We start from the raw sequence: 19,220 nt of genomic DNA, 5'->3' as shown, positions 1-19,220 counted from the left end.
CCATACAGCCAGCAAATGCAAGTCTTACTGTTACCTCATGAGAGCTAACAACAGAGTTTTCATCAGCTGACTTTGTCTACCAGCACTATCCCGGCACCAGTGTTTTCCATCACCAGTCTTGCTGGAAGTAGGGAGAATTACACTATTAGATACCAAGATTTTGTAGCATCAGTGGCATTCATTGAAAAACTAAAAAAGCTTTGGAAAAAGCAGAGAGATTTTTAAGCTTCAAATTAAAATCTGTGGTCCATTTTGTCCAGGAGTCTCATGTCAGAGGCCTACAGGTTACTCTTGAGACTATAACCCCCAAACTCCTCTGGTGGTTTAAAAGGCTGGGTAACCCACAACTACTGGCTCAAGTTCTGCAGCTATGCCTTGAAATATGATAAGTCAAACCTCACTGCCACACCACTCAAACATATAGCATTGTAGCAAGATGTGCAGATGCTATTCACAGTTGTTGATTTGCCCAGTCTGCAGGATCAAGATGTTTAACTTACAACAAGCTACTGATTTCTGGACCATCTCCTTTACTTTACAACAGCTAATTTTATTTGAACATATAACTAGTTTTAGTTTTTCTTTTCTACTTCTTCCAGAATGGGCAATGGTAAAAATACTAAAGACCTACATTAACATTGTAAACAGAAGCTGAAGTAGCACGGTAAGTTTCACTACAGGTCAAAATTCATTATTTTTCACAGAAGTATTAAGGATGGCTTGGCATTTTAGAATAATGATATGCCATCATACATTCTTTTTAATCAATTTTAAAATTTCAGGAAGAATTGAGTGTGTATTTGATGTCTGTGATTTGTTTCTAGGATGGAACAATAGTCACATCTGAAAGGGTAAGCTTATTTAATTCTGTAATTTCCCCCAGTACAGGATGAGGAGAGGTGTTAGCTATCGTCCCGACCCTCCAGAAGTCAAATCAGCAAGTGATTGCTACAATACCAAATAAATAACACTCCTCCAGAATACTATAACCAGACCTGAATTTCTAAGAGTAATAAAATAACTTCAATTAAGAATTTCCTATTTTTTGGACACATAAGGAAGCCTGAAGACTTTATTTCCTTCTGAAGGAACATCTGTAACACATGAGCAGCTAACATGCTCATTTAACAGTTCTACACATGGACATTTTATGATACAGAAGGCATTGTTTCAGGAACTAAGGAAAACAATTCGGATGTATTAATCCAGCTGCCCGGTAACATAACAATTCCTATAGGAGAGGCTAGCACTTTGCAAGAAACAGCACTTTCAAAACTTGTACAACTACATCTCAAATAAGTAATGATCTGGAGCAGGAAGTTACCTCATTAAGGTTTACTGAGTGCACTTCATCAATTACCTTGTCAAAAACTTAAGCTATTCTCACTTACACAGCTGTCATCATTGAATTCTAAGAACAAATTAGCTTTGAGGAATATCAGAAGAAACCTCTCTACATTTTTTGCTATATATATTGAAACCCTGGTGATTTCTTCAAGATGAGGCAAATCAAGCCGTTGTTCAAAGCCATAAACCAATCCAATAAACATCAAGAGCAGATACATACATTCAAAAAGATTTTTTGTAAACAAAACCTCCACGTTTGAGTAACAATAAAGAATGTTAAAATAACCAGTCAGACTTCAAATGAATTAGACAACTTTTACTAAATGAAAAAACTACATTTAAAATATGCATTTAAAACAAAATGGAATTAGAAAAGAGACTTAAATCCATTTTAAAGAACTTGTTCACTGTGTCAGAAATCAATATATCTCTTGCATTATATAATGTGCCAGTTCATAAAATGTAAGTTACCAGAATCCTCAATTTAACATTTTCAAAGACAATACTGAAGTCAAGAGTTTTATATCTACTGATGCACATTTAGAATGGTATAAATCTGAAGCTTTCCCCCAAAGAATCTTACAAATTTGACAGTATTCAATAAAAGCTTTTATAGTTATAGCCAATAAGAATTGCATCCTAAAGCATCACAAATCCGTGCTTTTCATTTACCCTACTACAAACTTCATCTTCTCTATACTTTGCCATTTGTCAATGTTAACCCTTTTAAGAAAGGGGAGAACTGGAAAGAAATACTGCATAACTCTTGATCATGTACAGAAATTATTGCTACTATAGTACACTACAAAGCAGAAATCTATACAATAGTATATGAAATTTGATCATGAAAATCCAAAGGATAATCTTTAGTGACATAAGCCTTACAATCATGTAGGAGGACATTCATATAGCAATATTAGCTTACCACTTGTCAGTTAACCTATTGTTCACTGATGAACATCCATTTAAATACACCCTCTTATGAAAAAGAAGGTCAGCTTTCAAAGGCTTATCAAATAAGGATCTTCATGTTCAGTGGAACTATGCAAGATGAATTTTGATGCAGGTAGGGAGCTACCTGGAAGCTAAGCATGCCAAAGGTGTCTCATGCTAATAAAACCTAAAGCCAAGGTACCACATAATCAAGTTACCAACTAATAGGCAATACCATTTTTGTCCTATCTAAGTTAAATGAAGTGCCATAGCACAGTGTAATGTCAATAATTTAAAATAGTGTAGTGCACAAATTCATTCTGTGGCAGTTTAAGTTAAAAAGTCAAGATAGGTTTTTCTGTCTCAATTCATGTTGACTGTCAAGCTGTCCAGTCTGGGCATTTTGGACTTAGTTTGCCTTTTAATCACTACCATACTATAAACTTTGTATTACAATGGGGCACACATTTGGGCAGCAATATTATGAACAACTGAGGGTAAGGTGGAGGATAAGAAGAGATCACTGGCTGTTCTAAAAAGTCCCTTCCTTATTTCAATTCCAAAAAGGAGAGCCAGGGAATATGACTAGATACCGTATTCGCATCATTCTAGCTACAAAAAACCAAAGTAAAAGCAATCAAGCAACAGTAAGACCACATTACACAAATGGAACATCATGCTCTCATCTGGTTTAACTATTACATCAAGTTTTAACTGGGATGTTGGTCAACTTTAAAAACCGTGGTAAGTGTGAATATGTAGTCGCAATAGTTTTTTTTTTTTTTAAACTTTTTAAACTTTATGCTGGATATTAGAACTTGGAGCTATACTTGTTACAATACAGTGTCGCACATCTTTCTACTAGAAAAAAATTAATAAAGATCCTTTACCCGTCTCTTTAAGTTAAACGTGTGACATCATAAAGGGTGTCAAATGGCTGGATGGTTTTACAGTGCACACTTATTATATACTGTATTATGGAGTTTTGTCCTCGACAGATCTGATGGTGTTTCTGTGTTATTCCTTTCTTCACCTCTTCTTCGGTGGATTAGCTGTGCGAGGTGGAGTGACTGGGCGCCCAGAATTCAGTCCACCATACTGGTACTTGGCTTTCTTTTCAGATGGTTTCAATATCTTAGGGAAAATAAAGAAGTTGTCACAGCTGAGAATATGCTAGACACTGCTAAGCCAACATGAAGTCCCATTCAGTAGAAACAAGGAGGGGGAGAAGAGGACATTATACATGAAGTGATACAGGCAGATCAAGAAATTGGTAGGATGGTAAAGGCAACAGGTTATGCTACTCCTAAATCATTCTGGTTCTGCTGCTGTCTGTTAGGGATGGGAAGGGGAAGAAAGGAGTTGAAAGCATCATGTCCAAGGTGAAGGAGGGAATAAAGTCCAAGAAAAGGAACTTAAGTAAAAGGATGCCCTTAGACTAAATCATATATTCTGACCAATGGGTAGGACTTAAAAAAAATTCCAATTAAACATTTGGAACTAACCACTTGAATATTTGAATAGCAGGAACAACTTTAGTTTTCAGGAGTTTGGAAAATGGCAAACCTCATATGGTTCTCTGGATAATAGCTGGTTTGCAGCTCTATTTTTATCTACCCACAGACACCAACCTGCTGCGCAGCACCTTCTGTAGCTCAAGTATTTTAACCTAGACTGACCATAAGCACATCAACAAGTAGACTATATCAGTTCATGTATTCCAACACCTTTAGTGTACAAAATTGCATGCATTTAGTGTACAAAATACATCATACCTGAAAGGAACACATTAGAGTTTCATCCACACTCATCATGCCCCCAGCATTGTCAAACTCTCCGCAATAATTTGGGGCTGAGAATAGGGTGACCAACTGTCGTTTAGCAAAAAATTCATATCCATCTTCAACCACCTGTCAACACCAGATAAATCATTATAGCTTACAGAAACAAAGAGATCCTATTTGCCTTAAGATCGACCCTTTCAGGCAAAAGAATTTATATTAAAGAGATGACACACTAAAAAGGTATTTAATGATTTGACTTTCAGACAGGACTGGTTCAGTCATTTTGTCTATCTGGATGACGAATACCAAATCAAGTAGCTTAACCTGTGACATTTCTGGAGTTACATATGCATTAATTTGACTGTTCAATATTTTTCACACTAAGTCTGATTACGCTCTGCCAGTTAGACTACTCCCACCATTTAATGCCTTATACACAGAATTTGGAAACGCTTGAAATATTAGCTCCCAGCACACAAGGTCTGTATATCTACTTTATATCAATTGTAACAATTATTTTTCACTTGCAGGCTGGTGTTAATCAGACAACCCTCTGAAGTGTAAGGCTGTTTACAATTCTGATCTTCTAAAAGCAAAGTGGCTCTCTTGTATTTTCTAAGAGCAAAATTTAGCTTTTAAAAAAGTGAAAGTAGGATGATGCTGCACACTAAGAATGATCCCCCTTCCCCTCATGTTATAACATAGCAAAATCAGAGCAAACTGCTTACTTTAGTCTAGTTACCACATTATCTTTTAAAGATGCCATACAGCTTCTTTTATAAAGGATTAAGGAATTGCATGAATACAGGAACATTGGTAGCAATCAAGAAATCTTAACATCCATTCCACACACCGACAAATACTGTCTAATATGTTCAGCGTTTCTCCTTGCCATTTACTGCTTACATGTCTGATAAGGTACCCATGCCACACAATAACTGACAAAGGTATTTGTTTCACAGCAAGCCAGAGCTTCTAAAATTGCCTACATAATGAAACTGAATTGTACAGGAAATTGAAACCTGATGTTCGCTTAAGTTCACTCCTAATGTTCATATACACAGTAGTCTAACAGAGTAAAGAAACATTACACAAGGAAAAAAATCAGGTCCTACGTGTATCTAGTGTTAATATTTTACTTCACTGATATTAGATACTCATTTCAGTAAGTCAATAGAAAGAAATCAGTACACAATAGCAAGCTTTAGAGACCCTTTAGGAGCAACCATTTTCTTAAAATAAAGCAAAGCAGCACAACAAATTTTAAATGCATCATGAATGCCACCAATGAAGAGGCAGAAGGTCTAGAAGCAGAGCATTTAAGCAACAGCACTATAATGCATACCTGGTGAGCTCGACAGATCAAATCCAGATCATGACGGTTCAGAAATTTGCTGACCACATCAGCACCGAAAGTGAAAGAGACACCACGATCATTTTCACCCCAACCTTGCACATCTTTGTCTGGGTCTGACCACAGCAGGTCACACAGCAAGCCTTTGAAAAAAATACAAGGTGCTGGTCTTAGGAAGTATCACCTTATATTATAAAATAGTTATCAAAGATTACTGTATAATTACTGGATCAGCTCTCCTTAAGAAAATAAGCCTTGGAACCAAATTCTGCAATATCTTATCTGAGTTGCAGTTTAAATACGCTCTGCATCAGCATAGAGAACACAGTAAGACTATTTCCTCGCAACTGCCTATCAGCATCTTGTGATGGAACAAGTCAGAGCCAAGTATGCCTCTCTGAGGTAACACTTTTCAGGCGCTTAAAAATCACAGAATGGTTGAGGTTGGAAGGGACCTCTGGAGATCATCTAGTCCAACCTCCCTGCTCAAGCAGGGTCACCTAGAGCACGTTGCCCAGGATTGTGTCCAGGCAGCTTTTGAATATCTCCAGGGAAGGAGACTCCACCACCTCTCTGGGCAACCTGGTCCAGTGCTCTGTCACCCTCACAGTCAAGAGGTTTTTCCTCAGGTTCAGATGGAACTGCCTGTGGTTCAGTTTGTGCCTGTTGCCTGTCGTCCTGTCGCTGGGCACCACGGAGAAAAGTCTGGCCCCATCCTCTCGACACCCCCCCCCCCTTTCAGATACTTGTACACATTGATCAGATCACCTCTCAGTCTTCTCTTCTCCGCCCAGCTCCCTCAGCTTTTCTTAAGAGGAGAGATGCTTCAGTCCCTTCATCATCTCAGTAGCCCTCTGCTGGACTCTCTCCAGGAGTGCCATGTCTCTCTTGTACTGGGCAGCCCAGCGCTGGACACAGTACTCCAGGTGAGGCCTCCCCAGGGCTGAGGAGAGGGGCAGGATCACCTCCCTCCACCTGCTGGCAACACTCTGCCTAATGCAGCCCAGCATACCACTGGCCTTCTTGGCCACAAGGGCACATTTGCTGGCTCACGGTCAAGCTGTTGTCCACCAGCACTCCCCAGGTCCTTCTCGGCAGAGCTGCTTCCCAGCAGGTCAGGTCAGCCCCCAGCCTGTACTGCTGCCTGGGGCTATTCCTCCCCACGGGCAGGACCCTGCGCTTGCCTTTGTTGAACTTCAGGAGGTTCCTCTCCGCCCACCTCTCCAGCCTGTCCAGGTCCCTCTGAATGGCAGCACAGCCTTCTGGTGTCAGCCACTCCTCCCAGCTTCGTATCATCGGCAAACTTGCTGAGTGAGGGTGCACTCTGTCCCTTCCTCCAGGTCATTGAGGAATACATTGAACAAGACTGGACCCAGCACTGACCCCTGGGGGACACCGCTAGCTACAGGCCTCCAACCAGACTCCACACCACTGACCACAACCCTCCGAGCTCTGCCATCTAGTACCACAGTGGATGCGTTTTAAGAGACAACCATGCATGTCACAGCTCATCCAGCAAAGTTAATTTGAAAACTATAATAAAACATTGAAATACTATATATGACTAGTCAGAAGAAAAACTCGTACCAAGAGCTTCTCGTAGTTTGTTTCCTACCGTGTACGTGAAAAGCCTTATATGACTAAAATCATAAAATTTAGCATAAGGCAAAATTCTCAAATATTGTTTCAGCTAGCACTTTCAGCTTGGTTGGATGGCAGTTGACTTTCAGAAAAACCTCATGCCATCTGGTTTGAAATCTAGATAGAATAATTGACTTTTTTGGCTTTTTAGAACTGGTAAAGGCCTTTTCCTGCTACAACAAAAGGTCAACTGACTGCGGAGTTAGAAACAGGTACTAAAAAAGACCCTTTAAATCATTAACTATGCATTCAGATTTAGATCTTTCTGAGGATTCTGACACCAGAACGAACCTTATCAATTCATCTACAACAGAAAAACCTTCAAAAAGTACTTCAGTTTTCCATGAAATTGTATTTGTGGGATAATCATCATAGCTGCAAAAAGTATTTAAATATTTAGGGCTCTGTTTCAGAATAGAGAAGCCTACTGGGATCTCTTCTACATCTAGCATTCAGAAGTTGAACTTCCAATTACATCTAATTATTTACTAACAAAATGCTGAAGACAGTGTTTCCTGAACAGACCACACACGTCACGATCAAGGAAAATTAGTGCTCGAAACCACTGTCAGACAAGTCTGTTCTATGACAAAAAAAGACACCACACAAACCCTGCAACAGATTTGTTCCCTTTACACAACTAAAATGACATCCGAGTAGGTTTAGATTTCAAACATGCTATGCCCACCACCGCAATGGCTCAGGTTGACCTTCAGTGTACCAAAGCAGTTGATGCAAGGAATTCAAGGTAACACAAAAGAGGGAGCTACAATTTCCTAAAGAGTGAGTAATCAGTAATGGTCACCAAAATAAAGAATTTATAATAGTGCAAATACTAGAAAGTTACTAGAGACAAGCAGTTTATGTTAGAATACAGAGTTAGACCTGAGCAAACCACTTCTAAAACCTGTAATACCACAAGAAAAATTAAATTACAGTGGAGGTGGCAACAGCTTTTCTCTGAAGAACATCAGGCTAGAAGAAAACAGCATAACAATCTAATCTCCTCAGCACAAGCCTCCTAATAATTTCGATATCAACACAAGCGTTCACCAACTGATATCCCTCTATAAATGGATACCTTCTAGGAACTTGCAACCTTCCCAGCATGCAACACTTGAGATTATTTTTGTTTTCCAGAAGATTTACTTCCATTCTCTAATTCTAGTTGCCTTCAGTAGGTCCAAAAGGCCCTGTACTTCTATGTCACTGTACCACATGCAGACTTGCCTCTTACAGCAAGTCTCATTTTATTGCTGCAGGTAAATATCTGGTCATTGCTTCAGGAGCCAAAAAAAACTGAGAGCAAGCCACACAGCAGATCAAAAAACCTGTCCATCTCTGTACTTATTTTTAAGGAGCTATTAGGAGTACATATGATTTCAGTGACACATCCATGGAAACGGGACTAGATTCCAAAGGGGTGTTCCTGAAGAGGGACTGGCTTATGTTTGTAGTATTTGCCTGTTGAACAAAATCTTTTCTGAAAGCTCTGATAAAGTTTGACTAATTCATATTCTGAAATTTATTTTGATATACACAAGGGAATTATAACATGCATGAAAAGGAGAAATTAGTCATTTATATTGCAGAAATACCCATTTACCAGTCTAGTAATGCTTCTTAGTTTCAATTATGTCTATACTAGCTTGCACAGTAATGTTGTTGATTGAGGGACAATAGATATTAGCCCCTGGATTACAGCTATGGATCAGCACTGAGAAACACTACAGAAAGTAGAAGTGCTCTATTCCAAGGTTTAACTTCAACGGTGTTCCAAAAAAAGGTTTAAATGTGATATTCCTTTTAAAAGGTAAGTGAGTTTCAGACCACTGTTGAAAGCACTGCCTTAAAAATTACCCCACTGTACTGTTTGATAGTCTTCTTGGAACACTAGCAACAAAATCTGGAATAACTGGGACCCTAAGGAAGATGATTACTTAACAGTATTTAAAAAAAAAGAGTATTGTACACACATACCCCTCCAGCAATTAGCATCCAACTACTATATGCAAAGTATTAACATATCAGCAGAAGAAAGTTTCAGGACTAGCACACTGATAGAAGCAAGTTCACATTCTGATCACTGCAAAGTAATTGGAGAAGAGGTTATACTTCACAAGCTTGAAGAGGAGCAAGACATGCTCCTACGTGGAATCAGTGCTAACATGCAAAGAGAGAATGCTTTAAACAATTATGTTCTCTGACAGTCTAAAAGGTTTGGGTGTATCCAACCAAGGCCAGAAAAAGAACTAGCTGTTTAGTTTCATCTGATCTCTCATTAGATTTCTAAGTTCATTTTAAGGCATGCTCAGATGACACATCTTAGTCTGTTGTGATGAGCAATAACATGGGCAATAACCCCTGACAATACCAGATAACTGAGTTAGAGGTACAAGACTAATACCCTGCACAAGAGTCAGAGGGACAAATAGGGAACATCATACAGTGAACAGATTGCGTTAGGTAACTGAACTACCTGTACAGAACTGGATATCTGTTTCATCATCATCAAGGCCCATTTAGAGTAAATTCCCTGCAACTCACCTGTGTCAGGAACATCTGTCGGTCTCATAATTCTCCGGATCTGCTCCATTGATTGGAGATCTGGAGACAGTCCTGCAAATACAAGGAAACAAGCAACTTATCTACATATTTCACTTGTAAAAAGGGTTCCAGCGAACGCAATTACAAGTTCAACTGCTCCCGCTGCAATAGAAAAAAATGACAGTTTTCTACAAGACAATAAAGTTTCTGAACACAAAGGGACACAATAGCACAAGCAAAAATAGTAAGGGTCTTTATTTTCATACCATCTTTTTAGCCACACAGCACAATTATGTCTGTTCTCTTGAACAAATTACTACAGAGGTACTCAGCGAAGCATGGCATTCCCATTATTTTATCTTCAGCTTCTAGAAAAATCAGCTGGTTGTGCAGGACAAAAACCCACCCAGCTCTGAAAGATCACATGCTAAAGTAGTCTGCAGTTATGACTGCAACATGAGCAAGTTGCACTGTTGTACTTCCGTGTGTACCATATAGCAGCTGAGCTGCAGTCAACTGAAAGCTTTAAATCAATACTTGACCTCACATCTGCAGTAGATCAAGAACACAAAGATGGTCCAATGTTATGACTCAGCTGCCTAGTCATTTGTAAAATCACAGTAGTTTGATTACTCATAAACATAATTTTATTGCAAACAACTTATGCACAGTTTTTCCATCTTAGCATTTAATTACAGCCAAAGCATGGGATACCAAAGCCACCCTCAGAACAGCTCAAATACAGTCCAGAACTTTTTTTTTTCCCCTTCTCTTTTTTACACTTGAGGATTATGGACATGAAGAGTCTACTAGATGCTCCAGCATCTTTACATGACCGTAACCGAAGGTCATGGCACACTATCAAAAACAAAGTCAGGTGATCTTGGCCCATGACATTTAAGGGAGTGGCAAATTTGAAAATGGAACATGAAGTCCTAAGTTGCAATGCAATATACTCCATATTAGCAAGCCATATCTTTTTTACTCAGTCCAGAACTTTAAACATGGCAGAAGCAAACCTGTCACTGGAGAGGAGTCCCTGTGTAAAATAGTTTAGCTGACATTCTAGTTAGGACAGTGGCAAAGTATGTGCTACTTATCTAATGCACTGGAGTCATTGTTCATAAATTCTCCAAGTATTAAAGTTTCAGACTGTGTTTGTTAAAGCGGTCTTGATAGAAGCCTTCTATCCTCATCAGGTGGTTAAACTTAACTTCACCATCACCTTGAGTTAAAGTTGTAAGGATGGCAGAAACTAGATATTTAATATGATATTAGCTATTAAAACATTAGATACTGTATCAAATGAGTTTTAGTCAGTTCTACTCATACGCTAGTAGTATACATGTTGGTATAATAATCAGTATGTAATCAGTTTTAACTTGGACTACCCTATCACTAACTCCTCCCCAAATTTGATCCATTTGCACATAGATTACATTAGCGTGAATTTCCTGAATTCTACTCTGATGGTCCTCAGCACCATAGTCTGAGATACAGTAATGGCAGCCTCTAAGCACAATCAGTTTGTGACCTTCTCAGGCAACAGCTCACAGCATTTCAGGTTACATCCGAAATGTGAAATTCTTTAAAAGAAAAATACACTATTGCAAACAGTGTCTCAGTCTCGCAGCAGTTACAATTACTGCACTATTTTCAGAGCTGTAAAATACTCACCCCTGTCCTCCCTACCAGAATTACCTGCATGTTTGCAGACCTCTAAGTATACAAGAGGCCTTCTCTTCCCAAATAGTTTCCCAGGTCCCCCAGCACAAGAAGAGATCAAGAGCAGTTCATATCTGAAATTCAGACCTCAAACAAAAATTGTGTACCACTGTTAACAAAAGAAAATATGAACTCAAATACAGGCTACTGCCCAGCTATCCCCACTGAAGGGATTGCTACAATTGTCTGTGTATTAAAAGTGAACTGAAAAGTACACAACTGAATGACTTGTCATATAATGGCAACTAAACATGGACAAATAAAATCTTTCAGTATACTATCTTTCTGTAGCATAAGAGCACCTCTTCCCCAAGAGAAAACAGGAAATGAATTGCCCTTATTACTGGCAGGTTCAACTCAGGCCCCACATCTGAACCACTCTGATCAGGCAGAATTGGTAAAACAAGAGCAACTGTTACGTATTAATGCAGGAAGCTCCTCAGGTCTCCTTAGACCCTACACAAAATATTAGGCAGACGCTTCTCCTTCTAAAAAGATCCTAGCATACTTTTCGTTGTCAGTGATGTCACACAAAAAACAATCCTTGCAAATCCTATATAGTATTCTAGAATACTGTTCTAGTATTCTATTATACCAACATGACTCCCTTCTCATAGAGTTTAAATCTAATGTGATCAGACCAGTGCATTCCATCAACGTGACACAACATGAGCTTAGTTTGCAAAAATATAAGAGTAATCACAGCAAGTCTAAGGATCAGAGCTACAGAGTGCTGTCACGGATAAAGAAAAAATATCTTTATCTCAAAAGAAACTGCACTGTATAGGATACTAAATAAAGCAAAAAGGAGAAGTTAGGAACAGCTATAGAGCAAACTTTAATTATGCAAGATAAAAGACAAAGTCAGAAGTAAACAGAAAGGACAGCCTTAAAAAAAAGACCAAAATACTGAGCTGGATGAGCAATATGGAAAGACAGGAATGAGATTTGGCAGGGAGAAGAGAGAAGACAGAAGGAAGAGCACAGTGAAGAATTCTTCCATCAGCAAAAACAATTTGGAGACAGGGTGGGCAGGGGAGGTTTGATTTGAGTTGTGAAGTGATCAAAAGACGCTCCTGAAGTCTACGTTTAGAGAAAAATTTGAATTAGGACTTCAGCCACTGTAGATAGCTTAATAGGGTAAGCTAGGTGCCTTTTGTTTACTATGTTATGCGGTTTTGCAAAGTTTTATTATATATCCCAGAGGACAATATTTTTAAAATAAACTATGCAAAAATGCGCAATATAGTAAAAAGGCACCTACCTTATTTCTATATGCTGGCTTCAACCTCCAGCAGAGTTCAGTTTGTGTTGCTGCCTCAGTGTTTACTATAGCAGTAACATCATGAAAAGATGTTGGCAGTCCATGACTCCAAGGGATCTGGAATGCAGTTTGGATAGTGTTGGAGAAGAAGAAAAAAGGGTAAAATGCATCTAGATGTGCTGAACATCCACTTTAATTTCTTTGAGGAGCGCAGAGCGCAGTCAGTGAGCTTCCCAGTTTATTTCACAGTTGTAAGTCAGTTTTAAGCGCTAATAATTTGCAAAGCTTTCAGCGGTAACTGAAGTTTCAGGGACAACTAATATTCAATAAAGAAATTAATGCTACTTTTCATAAGGCAATCCTTAAAGTATACTACAAATAAAGTTTATTTCATCAAAGGAGAGATTAATCCCCCCATTATATTTATAATGGATCTCTTACAAAAAAAACTTTCTGAAAAAAATTTCTAGGCTTCTTGCTCATAACTCTCAGGTCCCAAGTGCACATACACACAGAAGTATCAGTTTTGTTTCAGAACATAGTATTTCACTCTGTCTGTTAAGCATCCTTGATGGCTTCCCATTACCTAAGCTTGGTTGCCTGAAACATCCCAATATTTTATGATTTCTCATCTACCGCACTTTGTTTTCTTTGGGAAACAAGCTGTATAAGAAGGATAAGCAAAGAAATATTCCCTTTAGCCAATTCTGGGGAAAACAAAAACTCATTATATGGTTTTAGTCACTGATTTTTGCATCCTTACTGCAGAAGTGATCTCGTATTCCACATTCTTAAAATTATGAAATCTGGATTGTATGACAGGTACCAGTCCTAAAGACACCCACATACACTGAATGAGCTCAAGGGATACCCTGTGAGAAGATAACTATTTTCTCTAAAATGCCAGTGCCACTTAAAGACTGGCACTGACTCAGCTACCTGCCCCTGCATTAATTCTGTATTTACAAAGACAAGAGGATGCCACCGGTCTTAAGCATAGTTTATACTAATGGGCACTGAAGGCAGCAGCTTTCGGTACAAGATGCAAGAGCAGCCAGGATCAGTTTTACTGCACAGCATTCCATACAGGCAGAACTCTTGCAAAAATGCTTGTAAATAGTAAAGGCAGGACGACAGGCATCAATACAGCCTCACAGTCAGGAAAAGTCTGCTCAGGTCTTTGGGTAAAAACTATTTCTAATTCCAGATGGAGCTGGTTCAGTCAAACCAGAAGCAGTGCTCATTTCCACTGATCTCCAGTTCTCTCTCACAGCCAATGCAGATATCACACCTAACAGACCATCTCTGGATCACCGAGTGTGAGGTAGCAGGCTACTTAAGAACGGAAGTAATTGCAGAGACAGTTGCAAGAAGGCACTGTCCACTACAAAAGGAATTTAAAATCAATATGACAGGGACTCTGCAAGGTCCTGAAAAATCTGTGAGCTTCACTGCCTGGGGAAAGTCAAAAGCCTCTGGCAGATCAGCACCAAACATCTTTTTCACTACAAGAATAGTGCAGCACTGGCACAGGTTACCCAGAGACTGTAGATCTTCCATCTATGGAGGTCTTCCAGACTCAGTTAGTTCCACAGAGCCATGGCTGACCTGATCTAATGCTAACAGCAGTCCTGTTCCAGGTCAGCAGGAAGCCAGACCAGGTGGCCTCAGAGATACCTTCCACCAACATCTTATGAAACCAGCTACAGGGACCAAGATTACAAAGCTGAGGTTACTTGTGAAGGCTATTCTTTGACTTCGCTGCTAGGGGATCCAAACATTAGCTAGGACTGCACTGATGGACGTTAGCTATTCCTGCACCGAGGCAAAAATTCTATCCCTTAGAGAAGAATATACGGATGGAAATATTTATAGATGCACCTGCCTCTCTGGCACAGTGGGCATATATATCACAGAAGGACAACATCCTTCTGCTTCCAGGTCCATAGGGAAGTACAAGGTGTACCAGCGACCTTTATAGACAACATCAGAACAAACATCTTCAGCTAAGTATCAGATATATATGCTAACACTACATTGGCTAGAATAGCAACTCCAAGATCCATTTAGACAGTCTTTAAAAGCAGTTACCAGCTTACCTCCATGACAGCAGAAGATCTTCTCATCCACAATGGCTGCAATAGGCAGACAGTTAAAACAGTCTGTGAAGGTCTTCCAGAGCTTAATATTAAATCTCCGCTTGCCTAGAAGAATAGTGTGACATTAGGAAGCTCGCTTTTTTTTTTTAATTAAAGAACAGCCAACCTACAATACATATCACAGCCTGATCAAAGATGTTAGCAAACCTTGTCTTCATAGGGCTTTATTTCTTTGAAACGCACTCAGGTTTCAATCTTCAGCTACAGCATTTCAAGGATAGCAGAAGCACAAACAGTAATACTCCAGAATGACTTTAACCTCATTTTGAAATGTACTTTCAGAAAGTTTCAAAATAAGTCCACAGGACACTGAAGTCCTTGCAGTATAGGAGTTACACCTCAAAGTACTTCCAAAGCACATTATAATGACATTAAGTGAAAGCCATCCAGAACAAGTAGGTTGCTTACATTCATCATAGAATCCATAGATCCGATTGATGCTAGCACACTCATGATTCCCTCTTAAGAGAAAGAAGTTTTCTGGGTACTTGATTTTATATGCCAGTAGTAGGCAAATTGTTTCCAGAGACTGTTTGCCTCTGTCCACATAATCTCCAAGGAAAAGATAATTAGCTTCCGGTGGGAATCCTCCATATTCAAATAATCGAAGCAAGTCTGTATACTGACCGTGAATATCACCTGAATAAGAAAATATTTACCAGGTATTAGTGCAACAGTGTAAACAGTAGACAAATCAAGACATTAAGCTAATCACTTTTTTATCGGATATTTTAAGAAAAGTGTTAACCTTTCCTTTAAAAACAGGCTGACAATAGGCATCTGATGGGTGACAGTCACATTAAGAATTTGAACTGAAGCACTCCCTATAAGGATATAACTCGCACAATCTTTGCAGAACTGTTATGTCAGTTATGAAAACTATCTGAAAACCTAAAGGCTACAGAAGTTCCAACTGAGCTGAAGCTTTCTAACAAAGTCTTAATTTGTTCAAATTAAAGCAAGGTCAGAAAGGCAATCTGTAATTGAACAGTTACATGGCCAGGAAACCAATGTATTATAAAAAAGTCAAGTCACACTATTTACTGCAAAAGCAGATCAGTAAAGAATCTAGACAGACTAGAGAGGGGCTGAACATTGCGCTGGCTGGGAATGCTTACTTAAAAGGTCAGCTGTTTGTCCTCCCATAGCATTGCAGTACTATGATTCCAACCCCCCAGCATGCAGAATAACTCCTTCTTTGAAGCAATTACTTATATAAAAACAGGACAGAAACTAGAAGACTGATATTCCTTACAAGACACTCAATCCTGCAAGTGTATCTTAGGAAAAATAACTGTCATTCATACTATTCCACAAGAAATTTTTGCAGTGCTTCCCAAACAGATTCACCTGCTACCACTCCTCACACTGCCACCTTTTAAATTAAGCAGGCTTTCCATGAAAGAGCTCTGTGTAGCAATTGTGACACCAGGGCCTATCGTATCAGATTAACCGAAAGTAGCCATCTGTGAGCTGCATGTAAAGACCAAGAATACACTAAAGCTACTCTACAGTAACTTGTCCAGTAATGCTATGTATTCCTACTGACTGCAGGATTCTTTACCAAAGATGACTGAGCGCAAAAGCACTACGCAAAAAAACCTACAATATATGATGCTGTACCCTGTTTAAATTTACTACCTTCTGGTCCTTTAGACTAAGGGTTCTGTAACTGCATTTTCACTTTTGCAACTTGTTCAGTGGTAAAATGTGTCTTTGTTAAACACAGCTATCCTCCAGTTGGAAGGTAGCTTCCACAGCCTCTTAAAAGAATCCCTACAGATTTTCCGCAATCTGAAAAGGAAAAAAGCTTCCAGAACTGTGTGTTCTCCAGTTCAAATGTGAAAGCATAAGGTGGCAACAGGTATACATAGCTATACTCCTTACACTTTCCATGAAAAATTCAATACTCCTTTCTTTAGACAACATTCTTCCACAACCATTTATCACTCAGAAGGGAATCACTTCTCAACTTTCCCTTTCTAACTGGAAAGATTATCCATTACCCAATTCCAGGCAGTCACTGAAGTCTGGCTGGCTAAACTGTTTTCATACATCTTGCAAAAACGACAACTGCTATTCTATTTGATATTTAGAGTTCTCCAGGTCATGACATGAAGACAAAGACAACTCATCAGCAAGTTACCTTTGAGTCGAGTACTCCAGAACTACACTATCAATATTCTCAGAGTTAATCATCACCAGAATTAGCTACTAAGTAAACATAATACAGAAAGATTATGACAATTATTCTGTTCATTGTCTGGAATTAGTTTCAGTTGCACACATGAGCCAGAGAGACCAAAGTCCTTAAAGGGTAAACAGACATTTTGTAGAAGCAATTTTGTAAAGGGATTAAAGCATTTAACATTCTATTCAAGGTACCTGGTAATTTAAAATACTGCTTCATATAAGCCCAAGCTGGATTTAAGTCTATCGGATACAATGCCTTACAGGAAAAACTGCAGTTATTTTAAAATGGAAGTTTATATAAGAACATCTTTCATCTTACGTTAAAACAGAGCATTCAAGACGTAAAAGCTTATTTTGAACTGATTTGATTAAAGAAAAGACAAACCTATAATAGCTCCTCAGGCGTTGCCTCAACACACTAAAATAGTAGTTCAAAGCAGCAGAGCTGCGTATTTTGCTTTTGGTGCAAGTGATCATTTCTGTTCCCCGTGTTTATCCAAACATTTTTGATATTTTGATATACATCTAATATTAAATTTAGATGTATCTGACACTTTCTGGTGCTACTACTGCATTTGGAAGCTGATTTAACAACAACTAATGCTTGATTTCACTGTACATTTGCTACAGTGTTATTGTGCATCTAACAGGCCTTTCAACTGTCTGGATGTAAACGAGTGAGAACATGAGAACCTAGCTTTCTTTGAAGGAGTCTAAATATACTTTGCAGACCTTTGTTTATAAACAATCTAAATGTTTTGAGTTTCCATTTTTCTTTATCTAGGAATACGATGAGACCACTGTAGTCTTTCTTCAGTGTAACAAACACAAAGTGGTTAAGCCGGGTTTTACCTTCAGCTTCATTCATTAGGCAAGTAATGTAAGAAACACTGCTACATTAGGTCTGCCAGGAGGAAGCCAAGAAGCTAACCTATCTTTGGGCTCATTAATATCAGTAAATTCAAAGACTGCTTCAATTTTAAGAATATGAACGTTTAAGCAGCCTAAATTAAGAAATTTTATGCTTTCTAAGAATGCATCTGCTGTTAATAACTTGATGATTATAAGTCAGTATTTGCAAGTTTTCAACAAGCTTGCATACCGATTAACAGTATACTTTAAGCTTTATAACATGCTAGATGTCTTCAAAAGAAGCAGTAGTAGATTTTAGGTTTATCCATACCTGATGTAATAATATTTGCCAAAGTGTTCTATAAAGCTTAAGGCATTTACTACATAGTAACTGATTCTAGTTTTAAAGTCCATATGCAATTTTTTTAGTTAAAAGACTAACAGTAAGTGTTGGCTACTCTTTTTTAAAGGTTAACCGCTTACAGAAATCATGATCATGAGAATAACCGCGCTTGCAAATAGTCCCTAGGGATGTTCAATGGGCAGGTTGTGAAATTTGCACCCAAAAGATACCACAAGCAACTCTTACTGCCTGCAAAACTTAGTCAGTCCTAAACACCACTGGGAGCATCAGAAATCCACCCACTGTTAGCTGCCTTTTCTTGACTTAATCAAACCGCAGTTGGAAGCTACATTTGAGATTATGGAGACCTCAATCACTAATCTGTATCACCCAAGTCAGGGTCATTCCCCAGTTCTCAAGATCTTCTTCACCAACCTTTTCCTTCACATCCAAATACACACAAATAAATAAAATATACAAAATGCATAGGAAGCTTACATACCACAGATTTTCAGAGGTGCCTCTAGTTCCAAAAGAATAGGTTGGCTAAGAAAGATTTCCCGTGACTTTATGCACAAACCCCGAACTTCTGCTTCCGTCATCTGAACGATCTTCCCAGGACGACATCCTCGTACTGTAACGAGACATTTAACAATTGAAGAGAACTATCACATAAATACACAGCAATGGATAAGTGCAGGTGATCTGCATTTGAGATTTGTACTTGACAAAGAGCCAGCCACACACTCCAACATATGCATCTAATGTGTTGGAATTAGATGTTCCAACAAATTCCAAAATTAAACTCTGATGCTGTGGTAACAAGTGCTTAAAGGTTTATGTGCATTCTTGTTAAACTAACTTCTCAGAAGATAACAATTTGAGCTTTGCTTTGCTCTATATTTGTTTAAATAGTAACTTAAAGTGTTTGAATCAGCAATCACATTGCTATTCACAATTAACAAAATCCTGAGACTAGAAAAACCTGAAAACGCTTTCTTCAGGCTTGCTGAGTTCAACATGACTAAAGACAATGAAAAGACAGCCATGTTTGCACTCCTAGCAGTGGAAAATTTTC

At 38.6% G+C, this 19,220-nt stretch overlaps 1 protein-coding gene across 1 annotated transcript in view; it reads right to left on the bottom strand.

Annotated features, from left to right (window-relative positions):
• Positions 1–1,642: 1,642 nt before the first annotated feature.
• The window catches only part of PPP1CB (protein phosphatase 1 catalytic subunit beta), a 28,460-nt gene continuing 10,882 nt past the window's right edge, over positions 1,643–19,220 (bottom strand). Inside the window, exons 2-8 of the mRNA XM_068939594.1 lie at positions 18,645–18,776; positions 15,163–15,393; positions 14,695–14,799; positions 9,607–9,678; positions 5,410–5,561; positions 4,056–4,190; positions 1,643–3,414 (exon numbers count right to left, since the gene is read on the bottom strand). Coding sequence (XP_068795695.1) covers positions 3,310–3,414; positions 4,056–4,190; positions 5,410–5,561; positions 9,607–9,678; positions 14,695–14,799; positions 15,163–15,393; positions 18,645–18,776 — 932 coding nt within the window. The 3' untranslated portion in view covers positions 1,643–3,309. The remainder of the gene's footprint in view (positions 3,415–4,055; positions 4,191–5,409; positions 5,562–9,606; positions 9,679–14,694; positions 14,800–15,162; positions 15,394–18,644; positions 18,777–19,220) is intronic.

Source organism: Struthio camelus, chromosome 3, assembly GCF_040807025.1.
Source record: "Struthio camelus isolate bStrCam1 chromosome 3, bStrCam1.hap1, whole genome shotgun sequence".
In the NCBI taxonomy this organism is placed as follows: domain Eukaryota; kingdom Metazoa; phylum Chordata; class Aves; order Struthioniformes; family Struthionidae; genus Struthio; species Struthio camelus.
Note: the sequence above shows the minus strand (reverse complement) of the source record. Positions and strands in the feature narration are given on the sequence as shown.